The 15,562-nt window shown below is 40.2% G+C and overlaps 1 protein-coding gene across 1 annotated transcript in view; it reads right to left on the minus strand.

Annotated features, from left to right (window-relative positions):
- The window catches only part of LOC148418646 (plexin-A2-like), a 128,467-nt gene that overhangs the window by 83,796 nt on the left and 29,109 nt on the right, over positions 1-15,562 (minus strand). Inside the window, exon 3 of the mRNA XM_088422996.1 lies at positions 12,066-12,248. Within this exon, the coding sequence (XP_088279122.1) occupies positions 12,066-12,248 (183 nt within the window). The remainder of the gene's footprint in view (positions 1-12,065; positions 12,249-15,562) is intronic.

Consider the following 15,562-nt stretch of genomic DNA (forward strand, 5'->3'; position numbering starts at 1 on the left):
GGCTGGAATTTAACTTGAGTCCCTTAACTGTGAGGCGGACGAACTAATCACTCATCTTCTTAGCTGCCCTTCATTCTAATTTTTCATATAAAGAAAGAAGTATTTTTTTTCAATGCCATTGTTGTTGTTATTGTTATACATATACATATATATATATATATATATATATATATATATATATATATATATATATATATATATATATATATACTGTATATATATATATATATATATATATATATATATATATATATATATATATATATATATATATATATATATATATATATATAGAGAGAGAGAGAGAGAGAGAGAGAGAGAGAGAGAGAGAGAGAGAGAGAGAGAGGGAGGGAGGGAGGGAGGGAGGGAGGGAGGGAGGGAGGGAGGGAGGGAGGGAGGGAGGGATGGATGGATGGATGGATGGATGGATGGATGGATGGATGGATGGATGGATAGATAGATAGATAGATAGATAGATAGATAGATAGATAGATAGATAGATAGATAGATAGATAGATAGATAGATAGATAGATAGATAGAAAATATTAAATACTTTTTGTGGAAAAGTGAAACACCAATGGTTTGCCTTGTTTTGGGAAATGATGGAAACATGATATGATGGAAAAATGTAGTAACGCTAATGAATTTGTTTGAATGAATATTATAAATACTGGACTATACTGTATCGTATAGTGTATCAATTAAAATTTTGAATACACTTGTGTTTTCAAACTGATTTAGTAGTAGTAGTAGTAGTAGTTGTAGCTGTGTTTGTTTTCATTTATTTATTCATTATTTTGTCATATAATTGTGTTATATACTAATTGCTTGAGCAATCATTCATTCATAGTTGTTTGTTTGTAATGCTTGAAAAGAACCCGAATCTATCTGAACTCAAAGCGAGAGCATTCCCAGATGCTCCCCTGTGCTCATCTCATTATGGTGACACGGGACGTATGGCACCATAAGGTCCAGACAACTGGCCACCTTTAAGGTTGACTGGCTGTGCATATGGTCCCATCGTGGATGAGGAGAGCGCACATTGATTAGCACACAAATCCATCAGGGCCGCGGGCATGCTAATGAGGAAGGAGTCGCGCTAATGAACAAAGAGGGAGGCCGAGGTCACTGAGGTGATGACATATGTTACAAGCATGCCGCTAATCATTGGCCTGCCACGTGAACCATTGTCCCAAAGCTATGCCGCCAGAGCCATTTATTTAAACCACTGAATCGAGGTAACCACACGATCATTTTTAACATCCTAACTATTTTGTAAAAAAAAAAAATGCTGAAATTTAACCCAACTATTAGTGTTTGCGTACTGATTTTTATTGGATGGGAAGTTGATGTAAAGTCAGTTTGTCTTGACCGCAGCTCCTGTGCCTGTTTCCAGGCCATCATCGCATACTTTCTACATCCCCACCAATATCCTCTACAGTACGTGCCTGCATGCTCTCCCTCCTGCAGGACATGCTTTTCCTGTTGCCTGTTTCCTCTCCTCCTCCATGCAGCACCCCCACATCTACCGACAGCCGATTGTTTGCCAAGTTCCCAGGGCCCACCTACGATGTCAGCAGAACAATACACACTCCTTTAGCGTGGCCCTTATTTCCCCCCGACCGCAATGTGGTACCACTCCTTCCGTGCGTTTGCCATTAGTGGCTTGTACTCAGGAGATGGGATGCAGGGATGAAAGGACTTAGAGGGCAGGAAGATGGACACCGTCCCATATTGTGACAAATTGCCTCCTTTATTAGCAGCCCGCATCTCCGCCGCATCGGATCTTCTGACGATGATCCACTCGGAGGCCTTTCCTCCTGCGGGTCCCGCTCGTTGTGTTTAATTCTGCCAATTTGGCCCCGACCGTCAGCATCCCGCCTCACCTCGGCAACCGTGATTTCAAGAACTCATTTAGTCATCATCACTTATTCGTGCTCTATTTTCATGTTAGATGAAATCCGGTGTATGTCTGCGTTGGACAAACAGTGATACCTTGCCTTACAAGTGTCCCAAAAGAGATATTTTTCAGGAGATAAGTCATCGCATAGGTGATAATTTAGCATAAAGGTGCGAGCTGAGACCTGTGATACAGTAAAGCAGAAGGAAAAATATGGAGCAACTGAGGTACTGTGATACCATGACTTGTGTGTAAGGAAAGCCATAGTTGCTGATGTTAGCTATTGAGCCACACCTTTTTAAAAGAAACATCCATCAAACCAAATGCCATAGGATTCAAAATAGTTTTACCTTTGTTTTAACATTCTCTTGAATTATTTTTAAACAAGAAAAATATTTTTTTAAATATAAAAAAGGATGTTTATTTTTTCGGTGAGTGGAATGAATTACCGGACTAACGTTTATTTAAAATGTGGCAATCATGAAATGAATGACCATTATTGGCAATTTTTGCAGATTTTTCACTCTCTTTTAAACCTAAAAAGATAATAAAAGAAAAATGTATTAGAGCACAGTCAAGTGTTCTTCTTGTAGTTAATATACTTCTTGGCACCAAAATATAAGTTATTATTATTTTTGTGATGTACTGTTTCAAATTATTGACAGATTAATTCCTTATCGAAATTTTACTTTGACAAATATCGCAAAGTTCCAAATGTCCTATTATGTAAGGCCCTTGAATAAGTCCAGTCCATACCGTTTTTTTTTTCATTAAAAAGGGACGCATTCTGCAATATTGACTTATCATCGTATACAAAAATTTTGGCTGCCCACCCATCAATGTGAACTTGAACAACCCAGTAAATCTCTTACATGCCTACATTCTAAATATGATAAATAAATGAATCAGCTTCCTACTAGATGAGCAAAGCTGTTTTATTGCCTGTTTTAACTAACATCATTAGCTTCGTACACGCGTCACTTACTTGATCGTTTGTTAAAGTTGTTGACTAAGATTAACCGCTGACTTGAAATCAAGAAACTTTGAATAGAAGGACCAGGTATGGTCACATACTGGTTAACACGTCCACCACACAGTTCAGAGGTCACACGTTTGATTCCTGCTACAGCCTTCCCGTGTGGAGTTTAAATGTTCTGCCCATTCCTGTGTGGGTTTTCTCAAGGTACTCTGGTTCCCTCCCACATCTGAAAACATGCAAGGCAAGTTTGAATGGCTATTTGTCTACGTGTGCCCTGTGGCAACCAGTTCAGGGTATACCCTGCCTACTGCTGGAAGACAGCTGGGATAGGCTCCAGCAACCCCGTTACCCTCGTGAGGATACGCAGTCAAAATAATGAATGGATGGATATTTTAACAAAACATCGGAAAAGAAATACAATGATTTGATTATGATTCTATTAAGAGAAACTATTCTTGAGTTGTTGTTTTTTTATCCTTAAAACGGGCTAATTTCCATAAACGGCAAGTTATTATGTAAATGGCAGGTTATTATGTAAAAATATACATTAAATATAAAATGACTGGAAACAAAAAGAAAAAAACATTTTTGCTTACACTTCAGGAGTCACTTGGACCTACAGCATGGTTAGCATAGCTAATAAAACCAGATTTGACTGACTTTTCCATGAGCTATGGGCGTTACTCCTTCGCATGAAGACAATCGACTGGTCCTTTTTTATTGCATCCAGCTCATTATATTCCTGAGCGTGCGCCTTTGAGAGGAACTGCCGCAAGTGCTAAGGACAGCTTTTCTAACCCACACTGCCGAGAACACATTAAAGTTGAATGACTCTAAAATATTGCTGTGCTGGTGGCAGCCGGGAACGTCGGAAAATGTTGAAAACATCTTGGCGATGGGCGGAAGGGGACCACATTAGTACGCTCGCTACATGATGGCGGGTTAGCGCTCCGCATGGTGCTGAGGTCCCGCCAGGCTTCATTGTGCTGCAACGCCACGTTTTCTCCTCCAAAAATCAATTCCGCTCGACAACCGTTATGTGCTGGGGCTGCCACAGGTTAAGTCGAAAGAGGAGACATTCTGCTGTGCTTGCCTTCAGAAACATATAGACTCAGCTTTTGTTCTTTTTGTTTGTTTAGCATATGTAGCCAAACAACCAATTAAAACATGATTTACAACACCGTGGTTCATATGAAGTGCAGCACAGTGGTACTTTTAGTCAACGGTTTAATTCGCTGCGTGACCAAGCTCGTTAATCGATTTACTCAGATCGGCAATAGGGCTGAACAATTAATCAAATTCAAATAGACCTGGTAATGCAATAGAACGCCATATTTAAATCGCAAAGGCTGCAATTTGGCAGTAGTAAAGAAAAACATCTGCTCTCAGTTGGTAAGCTTTATTTTATTTATAAAAGCCCAAAATAGGTGGCTTCAAATCGCAATTCGTGAGCCGAGTCTTTCTGTTTTTAAGTTAGTGGTTTAATTTCTGCAGTAAACCATGTTCTTCTATCCGGCGCAGACTATAGCGAGCCAGGATTTAGTGTCAAAATGCCTTTTTGTGAAATTATGTATTGCAATAATGTAAGGTTTTGATCCCTCCTCATTGAAGTCATTCTCGCAATGTTTATTATCAAAGTCTGTCACATGATAAAGCGAATACCACCAAGTTCCACTTTATTTGGGATGAAATTTAAATCAAATATGAGCAGTGAAATATGAATTCTGAATATCCATCCATTTTATAAAGCTACTTATCCTCAAAGGGGTTACAGATTTGCTGGTGCCTATCCCAGCTGACTTAGGGCAGTAGGCAGGGGACACTCTGAACTGGTTGCCAGCCAATTGCAAGGCATACAGAAACAAAAAAGAACATTCACACACCCAATCACACCTAAGGACAATTTAGTATGTCCAATACACCTGCCATGCACGTCTTTGGAGTGTGGGAGAAAGCCAGAGTGCCCAGTGATAACCCACGCAGGATCTGGGAGAACATGCACACTCCTCACAGGAAGTCCGGAGCCAGCTGGATTCAAACTTAAATCCCTGAACTGTGATTCAGACGTGCTCACTACTGTGACACCGCTAATCCTGAAGATGAAAAAAATAATTGCCATCGCTGTTCCATAACACACACAGCGCATACACAGTGACTTGTACTGAACAATGTTGATGAGCTTTTCGAACGCCACCGTGACACAACAAATAGAATTGTTAAAGAAAGATACTCCAGAACAGAGTTTTGGATGACATAATGATTTGCCTGCCATTAAGAGAGGAAGAGCATGTTGGCATGGTGTTGGCCCAGCTGTACAGTACATGTGTCTGTCTTCTGCTGGATATCGTGCTAAAAGGTCACAATGGTGTTTTTGACCTTTATTCGACTTTGTCCATTTATGTAAGTCGTTCGTGAAATGAACGGTACGAACTAGCTAGCTTGTCAGTTTAAAAAAAAACATTTTAGCAATGGAGCACATCATCTACTCATCTTTTATTTTCATACACTTCATTCACAATTTGATCTTTCTGGTTGCAGGCTAACGTTGCAACCTTAAAGAGCTTGTTTTCTTTTTTAGAAATCCAAAAATGGACACATCTGACAATAACTCAGAACTAATATCCCCGAAATACGGCTTGTTTCATGAAAACACATCACAATATGCTGTATACCAGGACAGGTTTTTTTTTAAGTCTGCTTCTAGCTCCTTATAAACGTACATATAAACATACTGTGCACTTCAACCTCCCGCATGGATTCAAACAAATCAGTATCTTTCAGGATATCAAGGATTACGGCTTTTGTGTCCCTATTTTAAAAAGAATGCTTTGACTGGCGGTGATTCGAGTCAGCTGTCATTGTGCCAACAATTATGTAAAACGTTCGTTTTCAACTCGCCAAACATACATCTGTGGCAATACCAAAACTATCTAGTGTCTAGCCCACCTCTGCGATATTTAGCCCATGCCACATTCTAGACTTGCACAGGGCACATAAAGTGTTCATTCTGCATTGTACTAAACTGTTTTAGCATCGTTTTAAAGAGTGACATATTTGGGTGGGTAATATTACTGCTTATTGTCTTATGCGCCTGTGACTCAGCAGCCGTTTGTAACAGCTTTTCTTTCTTCGGGAAAGAAAAAGTGAATACCAGTTTTTGCAGCTTCAGGCAGATGAAAATTGTCCAAAGTGATGTTGCTGTGATCACTTAGCCAGCAGATTTGTCAACTGATTTGTGGCAATTAAGAGGTGACATCACAACCACAAATGAATGGCCAATAATTGCAGGAACGGCAAATCATGTAAAAGATCCAGACAAGCCACAGCACTGCAAGAGGATATCGTATTATGTGTGCAGACGTCCAAAAAAGGATTTTTTTTTTTTTTTTTTAATGTTCCACTGAAAACAGTTAAGCCTCCAGAAGTAACAACAACAGGTCCAGAATTGCCACTGGAAGTGATAGGTCAGCTTTTACCGCTATCAAGTTTCACGCAGCAGTGGAACAACGAAGAAATGTGCTCTTAGTCACTCAGCTGCGATTTAGCAAAGGAAACTGCCGCTTCCCCCTGGACCATCCGGCCGGCGTGCAATTTTCCCTCAAGTGTTCTTACAGCTGTTCCAAATCATCATTAATGTTCAAATATCAGTGAAGTAATCTCTGGCACATTCCCAATGGATCTAACTTGCATTTTGTTAACACATTCTAGCAACTATGTCATCAGTGCCTCTCAAACTGAATTCTTTCTATTTGCTGCAAATGGATAGTCTTACCCAACATGAAAAAAAAAACCCACTTCAAAAAGGAAAAGTTGTGTCCTGGCTTTCAAAATTTTACCTTTTTTAAACCACTTTTACTAATAACTTCTTTATGCTTGGGGCCAAAAAAAAACATGGACTGCAATGGATGACAAATAGGCCTTAGGTCAAACATTTTACGCTTTGGTAACTCCTCATTAACATCCATTCAAACCCCTTCTTTTTGCCCACTGGGTCATAGCAATTGCCCAAAACGAGCAGTAAACATCAGCAAAGTCAGCCCGATGACGGAAACGTCCTGTTTTATGCACAACTATAGTGACCTGGCAGCGGAACGTTGATGGATACATCCATATGCTTTTCATGGAGCCGCTGTCGCTTGGCCCCCATGACCTTTCAACTCCGCTACACCCTCCCCGTGACAGGTTCGACCTTTGCAGTGACCCTGCTGCAGTGGCAATGGGTTTTATTGTCACGGCCCATTTCCACTCTGCTTTTCCATTTGGGCCCGACGGATTGAGACTGGAGAGGTGACCCCCCCCCCCCCCCCCCCCCCCCCCCCCCCTCCTATGCTCTGCGGAGGCTCCTGGGAGTCTGAATCATGGTCGTACATTTCACTGTTGTAATAAGACACGTTGGCTTGTATAGACTTACAGTCGGAGTACTAAAGATGAAATACACACACACACAGGGGGGCAGCTTTAAAAGACAAAGAAATGGAAGTGAAAATCTTGAGTGCCCTAATTGTGGCTTCAAGTCTTTGAGACTTTACAAATTCTTCATTAGGGGATATATTAGGCAAAATTGGCTTTAAAATTGCTTGTGTAAAATTAGCTGAATCTGCCCACACAGCAAGTGTGAAATTAAACACCCAAGTAAATATTTTATCAGCCTAGTTCTGAAAATGTGTTTGTGAATGGGGATCCATGCAGATAATTTACAGTTTCTAGTTTCTAGTTTCTTCACCCATGAAATGATCAGCCAGGCTGGGCATATATCCTGAGCCACTTTCAAACTACAGGCCAAATTTTCTGAAACTGAAATTCCCAATTTTTGCTCAATCCTTTGATTATGCACTCTCATTGTGAAGTGTCCTCATTAGAATCGCTTGGTCATCAAAACAGCAGAATAATTCAACTTTGAGGTATTAAGTCACCGAATGGCAATGGCTGTAAAAAAGAACTATTTTATATTACCTTCAATACTGGATGGGCAACTTCGAATGATAAAAATATTTGAAAAAACCATGAGTAGCTTTTGTCTGTTATTTTTATCCGTTATCATCGTCACCATCTGTGTCAGCTGTCACTGTTGGAAACAGTTTGTAACCTCCACAATTAAGTCTTCCAGATTTCTGAGAAATGTTTATACTGCCATATAATATGGAGCATTGAAGTGCATACACTGTGTAAATAGGCTACAAGCATACACACACCCCCAACCCAGGAATAATTGGCGGAGTGCTACAATATGATTATGCAGTAGTTACCATTAGGAAAGCGTGACCTAAGTGTATTGCAATGAGCAATAGACTCATTGTAATGAGCGTATTGCAATTTCTCCTCAATGAAGGGATCAAACTGGGATGTCTGGTTTGTCAGTGCTTGCGCTGCGTTCTACACTCATGGTTTCAGGAACTGAAATACATAATGTACAAGATCAGGAATGAATGAAGTGGGCGATGATGACGGGAATGGGCAGGCGATGTACCAACGATTGTCTGACTGGAGTGAGTGACAAACTGATGATTACAGTTTCCAAAGGTTTTTGATGAAAGACCAGCAAAAAAAAATATAAAAAGCCTACCTGGGATAATTGAAAGAAAAACACACAAAAGATGTTTTTATGTTGATAGAATAGAATAGAATAGAATAGAATAGAAAAGAATAGAATAGAATAGAATAGAATGCCTTCAATGTCATTAATTACAGCAGGTATATAACAAACTTTGAGTACTGCTCCAATTGGTGCATATTGGACATATATCAACAAAAAAGAGAATAAATAGAATTAAATAAAAATCAGTTTGACTTTGACTTTGAATTTCATAGAAGTGTTCATTATCAGTGACTTTTTTTTCTTTTAATAAATAGGGCTTTAGCAAATAATCGTATAGTGAGCGATATTCTCAATCTGCATACCGTCCCCCATGCTGAATCAAACATTTTTGTCACATTCAACATAACCCAAATCCTAACCCATCTTGTATGAGTCAGATTTTATGAGAGCTGTATATTACTCAAACCAAATCATTCCAGCAAAACCACGAAAACTTGCACATTTTTGGTCCACTCATTTGTGTATCTCCTTTGAGTCATCTGCATTTGTTATATCCCCGTCCGTCCCTATGTCTTTTCTTGTTAGTTTCTCATACTATTCCGCTTTTCTGTCCCAGTCTCTCCCAGTCCAGCTTGTCTTTTTTCATCACGCAGCGTGCATGCGTGTTGCGTATCAGACAGACTGCCGCTTCCAAAAAGATGCCCCCCCCCCCCCCCCCCCCCCCAGCCCTCCCCCATCCTCCTCAGGCTAATGTCACAACGGTCCTCTCCCACATTTCCTCAGACAGCTGCCTGTGCGGGAAGTCGAGCCCGCGAGGTGCTAGCCAGCCTATCCACTTGGATGAAAGCAAGGCGCCCGCAGGACAAGAAGTGTAATATCAGTGGGTTTTGAAATGACACATGATGGACAATGGGCTTAATCAGTTTTGCATACACTACGACAAAGAAAGGGGTCATATTATGTCTGTAGGGCTGCTTTGAGGAGACGTTTCAGTAGTTGCGTTTCATACGTTCCATTTTTCCCCTTTCGGTTTGATTATTAAGAATTATTCAATTACTTTGATTTGAGTTTTCGTCCTTAGTTCCAATTTTTGGAACCCCATTCCCAGGAAATAACCCAAACTGCCACCATTGGAAATCCATTAACTAACCTTTAAGCAATTCACGTAAGCACAAATTTGACAATACGGCCCCTGTCTGAATCAGCTGAGTCGTGACAACACATTAGGCTACATTCAGAACGGCCTGATCACAGATATATATCGTTTTGACAAATGGGTAACTGACAAAAGATTTAATTTGATTTCACATTTAGTAGCAGAGCAGAGACTCCAGAGGCCCAACATTTCGTGCACAAGCAATTAAAAAGATCACATTTCATCATAGGGTCCCGTCAACAACTGTGGTGTGGAGGGGATTTGTGCCACAAATCTCACTTTTCCAAATTGTTCATGATCACTGCACATGTAAAGAATAAAAATAAAAAACACTGCCAGCAGCAAAATCAACAACAATAAAACGGTGTCTTATAACTTTGACGGTGACATGTCTTACTGCTTTCAGTTTGCGTAATAAGCAAAAATGATGTTAAAGAGTCATTTCTAAAGCCAAGGAATGAAACAAAAGTGTGACATCATCGACTTTTAGAATGACTCTGACAATCTTGGTCCAATTTCAAATTTTACATAGACAAAATGTAGTGAGCCACTTGATGGTCCAGAGTGTCTAAAGATTGCATGGTGTGCTCAAGGACACTGGAGTGGTCTCATTTTAAGTGCTTTGTCATTCTCGGAGGACTAATCAAAACAAGCCAACAAACAAGTGGCTGCTTAGAAGTCTCGTTACTCGCAGATAACAATGATATTATGTCCACATAAGTTTATAAACACAAAGGTTATGTTGTCTTGATTCTTTATTATTGTTTTGCTGCAGGTCGGCTTTAGAATGTCATCCTGAAGAGGGTGCGGCAGCCGCATGGTGAGAGATGTGGTTTCAGTCAATGAGAGGGTTCACTTCTTGGATAGAAATATTGCTAAAAAAAACTCCGATTTCATAAGACATCAGATTGCCAATGTACCAAAGATAAGATGTCATTATGCAGATAGGTAGATAGATAGATAAGTTTAAAATTCCATGATACAGGTCCTTTGAGGGGCATATTATGGAAAGCAGACATTTTAATGGATTGTATACAAATAGTTGGGTCTTAGGAGCAACTGGGGGCATGACTACTAAACATGTGAAACAATGCCCAGTATCGCATCTTTCTTTTACCTACGCATCCACACATGTTTGAGCGGTGACAATAAATAGTTTAAAGTCTCCAGTGGCTCAGTTCTGTTGAGCGGCACTAGCAATTGCTAACTCAGGCGGCAACCGTTTTCCAGGGCGCCTCTCCGCTGCTGGACGGGCCCTGGACGTATCAAACATCTTAATGGGAAATTTAAATAATGATGCAAGGATGTTCTACAAATTGTGGCATCCAGAGATGATGCCACAATTTTATTCGGGGTGTGAGCAACACTAGCTAGCCAATTTTACGCTGTAGTGATAAAAGCTAAAAAAAATAAAGTATTCAAAATTGGGCAACCAACAAGAATGAGACGAGGCACAAATCCCATGAGACGAGAGGACTCATGAGATTGCGTCTTTGAGACGTAGTGTTCTTGCACCAAATAATAATGCCTTAATATAAGCTTTTCTTTTCACTGAATAGAATGCAAGAAAATTAATGTAGCGTGCAAACATAAACAGAAAGGGAGAATCAGGCTCACCGTTCATCTTAGATCTTTCTTACTGAATACTTTAACAAAATGCATACAGGTTTGTAGTTGCAATGCATGGCCTAATTCCCCAGTCTATAGACTGTCTTATCTGCAAGTATTTTACCATCCTTTTCACAAAGATGATGTGAAAGTAATTGGAGCATCCTGTCCTCCTCCTGTAGGACTGAAGGTATTGAGTCTTTTGGTATTTGGATTCAAAGAAAACATATTATTTATTTGTTAGTTTGCATGTTCTCCCCACGCTCACACAGGCTTTATCTCCGGTCTCCTCCCGCATCCCAAAAATATGCATGGTAGATGTATTGGACACTCCAAATTACCGTAAGTTATAATTATGAGTGTGCATGGTTGTTTGTCTCTGTGTGCCTCGCTTCTAATCTGTCCAAGACGGCTGGGAGAGACACCAGCAAACCAGCGAACCTTGTGAAGATAAGCGGCTAGAGGAAATGAACGGATGGATAAACTGAGATTTTAAACAACTCTCTTACCATAAATTTTGGCCAGTGAGACAAAGTGATGTCATAACCACAGAACACATATTTGACTTAATCGGATTTGTTCAAAAGTGATCAGTAGGAACAGAAACTGTGTCAGTCTGCCAGAATCTACTGTAAGCGTGCCCAGTGTTTTATGTGTATTAAACCACCTTTGAAAATTATTCTGACTGCTCAACCGCTGCTACCTACAGCTAATTTAAACTAGATGCTAAGTGTTAGCAACATATAACGCCACAGTTCAGTACAACGTGCTGTATGTTTTGTCTTAATCCTGTTTCCATAAATTATTTTACAAAATAAAATGTTTTGAAACAAGATAGAATGTACAATCCAGATCTCCTCAAGAGTCACACAGGATTAAGCTCACCTTCTTAAGTCGCCCGTTCTTGGTGCCAAGGAAGACCACGCTGTGTCCATTATAGGTGTAGGAGATGACCGAGGTCAGCCTCTCACGGCTCTCCAAGTAAACCGTGCGGCCTGCCACAAGCTGGGAGCCCCCCAGAGGCTGATTTATGTCAAGGCCGCAGAAGTGGTCGTCAATGGGGACAGGCTGTGAGTAGAGGAAGAAAGAATGCCTGTGAAATAATTAAAACGGCCACTTTTTAGTGTGCGAGGAGTATAAAAGAAGATGGCGGGAGAGTGAAAGAACAGCAGATTGGAGATGACAGATGTGTGCGAGGAAAAAGAGTCTAATTGTGAACCGGGAAAGGGGAAGAAAAAGCAGCTTTGACGCGAGTGAATAAAGAATGAACTCCTCCGTTAAGCGCAATGTTTTTTTTTTTTCCCACGGATTTAAAAACAGGAACTTCAAACGCTTTCTCAACGGCCGCGCTTATCGACTGTGAGCGGTGGCAAATTTGCCATGATGGCAAGGCGACGCACGTTTTGCACCTGTTCCCTGTGATTGTTGATCACTTGATGCCACATCACACAAATAAGCAGTGCCAGAGATGTCTTGATGCTTGATAAAGCATCAAAGAGCGCCGCATGCAAAACGGTCGTGTTTCTTCTTCTGCTTTACACACGCCTCAAAGCCTTAAGTAGCTGCTGGCTTTATTTGCTCATTTTCTCTCACTGCCTCCTGTCGTTGACGTTTTTACAATTATATTGGTGCTTTGACATACAAGATTCATTAAACTGCAACCACGCTCTCATCAAATGAGCATAAATAAATAAAATGCCATTAACCTATTCGACTCCCTGAGCCCCCCCGCCCAAAAAATAAAATAAAATGGGGGTTTGTGTTGTCTTAAAATGAAATAGAGCGCTCTAATATTTATTTTATATTTTAAAAGGGAATAGTACCATGAAATAGACAGGTAGACAGATAGGGAGACACATATGAAGAATATTACTTCAACTAGTACTACTATGCAGTGAGTAACCTAGTAAAATGCTATATAGTGGAGGATAAAGAGTATTCCTGCGATTAGTGTTATAATAGCTGTCTACATAGGTTGCTTCAGCATTTGTGTTCCAGTAGCGATGACGCTGCCAGCATGTCAATGACATTTTACTGTTTGTTATCGTTCAGCTATACAAATAAATCAAAGCTATGTGACTGTTTTGTATACACGAGTAACTGTTTTTGATTTTGTATTTATTTTGAGACTAAAATTCAAGTGAGCAGCAATAAACAGATTTCAGCTTTTATTTGATTGAATTGTTTTATATTTACCAAACTGCGGTTTAAGGTGAAATGAGTTAAATTGAGTTTGTTGCCATCATTCGCAGCATTTTTCACTTCTTTTAAGTTTGGAATGATGCTAAACTTTGGGCATTTCCAATTGTTTTCCTCCTGAATTGCTATGTCAGTATGCAGTGACAGTCAAACATTTATACAGACATATGTAAAAAGAGCAAATTTCCAAAATCTACAATGTGAAATTAGTTATGTATGATTTTACGATCTACAATACAGTGAAATAACAACAAGCAGACAGCGATATGGAGCGGGAGGAACGACTGTGCTCTGCGACTGACTTTAAAAAAAAACATTCAAGAAAAACACTTTAAATTCTAGCGAGTAAAAACACTACACTTCACTCAAAAGTGGACATGAACAGTTGACATGACTTCATATTTAATCCCATTCTGCTTGTGAAAATGTCAATCCCTGAGAACAGAGAAAGTGGCTAGATCCACTTTCTTTTCATGATAGGACATTATGCGGACACAAATTGCATATCCAAGCTGTAAGAATTCCATCTGAATGAAGCCCGGCATTTACATTAATTTTGAAAGCACTTGCTCAGCTTTAGCATTTGTGCCGAATGTAAGTCTCCATCTGTTACCATTATGCAAAAATTAAAAGCATTTTCCAACATGTTATTCCTGAAGAACAACACATCTAACATGATTAAATTTCCACTGTAATGCACTCACCAATTCTGCTTTGCCATTGCTCTTTTTTTTCCCTTTTTTTTCTGTCATTATGCAAAATTAGTCTGGTGAGTCAGACTCATTTAAGATAGTAATTGCCAAAATAGCACGTGCAATAGGGAAACACATGTCATGTAAACATGCTCGAGTTGATATACAGGTAGGTATAATTCCCTGCCTGGCATTTCTGCCTGTCACACCTCCTTCCGTGCCCATGGACCAGCAACATTAGGGGTCCCTAACTTTTTAATGGCATGTATAGTGCACATCATTTATAAAATTGTAAAGAAAAGAAAATACACCAAACAAAGGCTGTCAATGTCCATCTCTTTATTATCAATCATCGCTATAACTCAGTTATTCAGTAAGTCCTAATAATTATATATCTTACAGAAATGTACACAAATTACATTGATGAAATCAATCACATACCTGAATTACATATGCTATTAATTTTGATACAAAATGTGAATTAGATGCAAAGGAGTTCTTATCATTGCAAAACCTTTGCATATGCTAACATATACCAAAGGAAAATACCTGGCACAAACAAAAATGCTAACAAGCTAAACGCATAAAAGGTGAAGCACTATATAACATGTTGAAGATTAACTACCAAGAACATTAGCTACCATCTGATCCAAACTCACAAGTTGTTTGGGCATATTATCATAAATTAAAACATTTTTACAAAGGAAGTACTGTACAACGTACACACTCTCCAAGAGCCAGATTTCACAGAGACAGAACTATGTATGAGTGACCAACAGTGACTGAGCTCTACAGAAGCCACAAAGTCCTTCCGCACTACAAAATGTAATATCATCAGCGGCCAGAGGTGGCGCCAAACTGTTAAAGGGTAAACTAAATCGGTTTCAAACGTTCATCGTTATTTCGGGTGCGGTACCAGTTGATCCGGGGACCGGCACCGGGCCACGCACCGGCGGTTGGGGACCTCTGAGCTACAGGGTCAGCTGCAGGGTTATCATCCAGGAAACCACCATTCACCCCTTTCATTTTGCAACATCTCTTGGTGGGGTGGCAGTGAGAGGGCTTTCTCCTTTTCGCCCCCTGCAGCTGGTAGCTGTTACCCCTGTGGCAGCTTAGTTGATCTTCCCCTAGCTCCTGTCCTTCCTCCTCAACCTGAGCCTGAGCTACCTTCCTTAGCCTCCTCGGCTGGTTCTTTGACAACCTTCCTCAGCTTCCCTCATGACACCCCTGCGTCCTTCAAGAACCTCCTGGGCAACTAGATGGCACTAGATTGTTGTCTTCCGGCCAGCTTCCCGGCACTCGGCAGTCAGCTTCCAGCCAGGAGCATCTGGCCTTCTTGCGCTCGAAGGCAGACTGAATCTCCTACATTCGTGGGACCGTGAATGAGGAGAAAAAGATCTTGAATGTTTCTCTTGGCTGGATGTGTCTTTTCCACTTCCTTGTTGTGATGAAGCTGGTGTGGTTCTCTGTTACTCTAAGTTGTTTTCTGCT

The sequence above is a fragment of the Hippichthys cyanospilos genome, chromosome 9, assembly GCF_059441005.1.
Source record: "Hippichthys cyanospilos isolate Australia breed blue-spotted pipefish chromosome 9, RoL_Hcya_1.0, whole genome shotgun sequence".
NCBI classification, from domain to species: domain Eukaryota; kingdom Metazoa; phylum Chordata; class Actinopteri; order Syngnathiformes; family Syngnathidae; genus Hippichthys; species Hippichthys cyanospilos.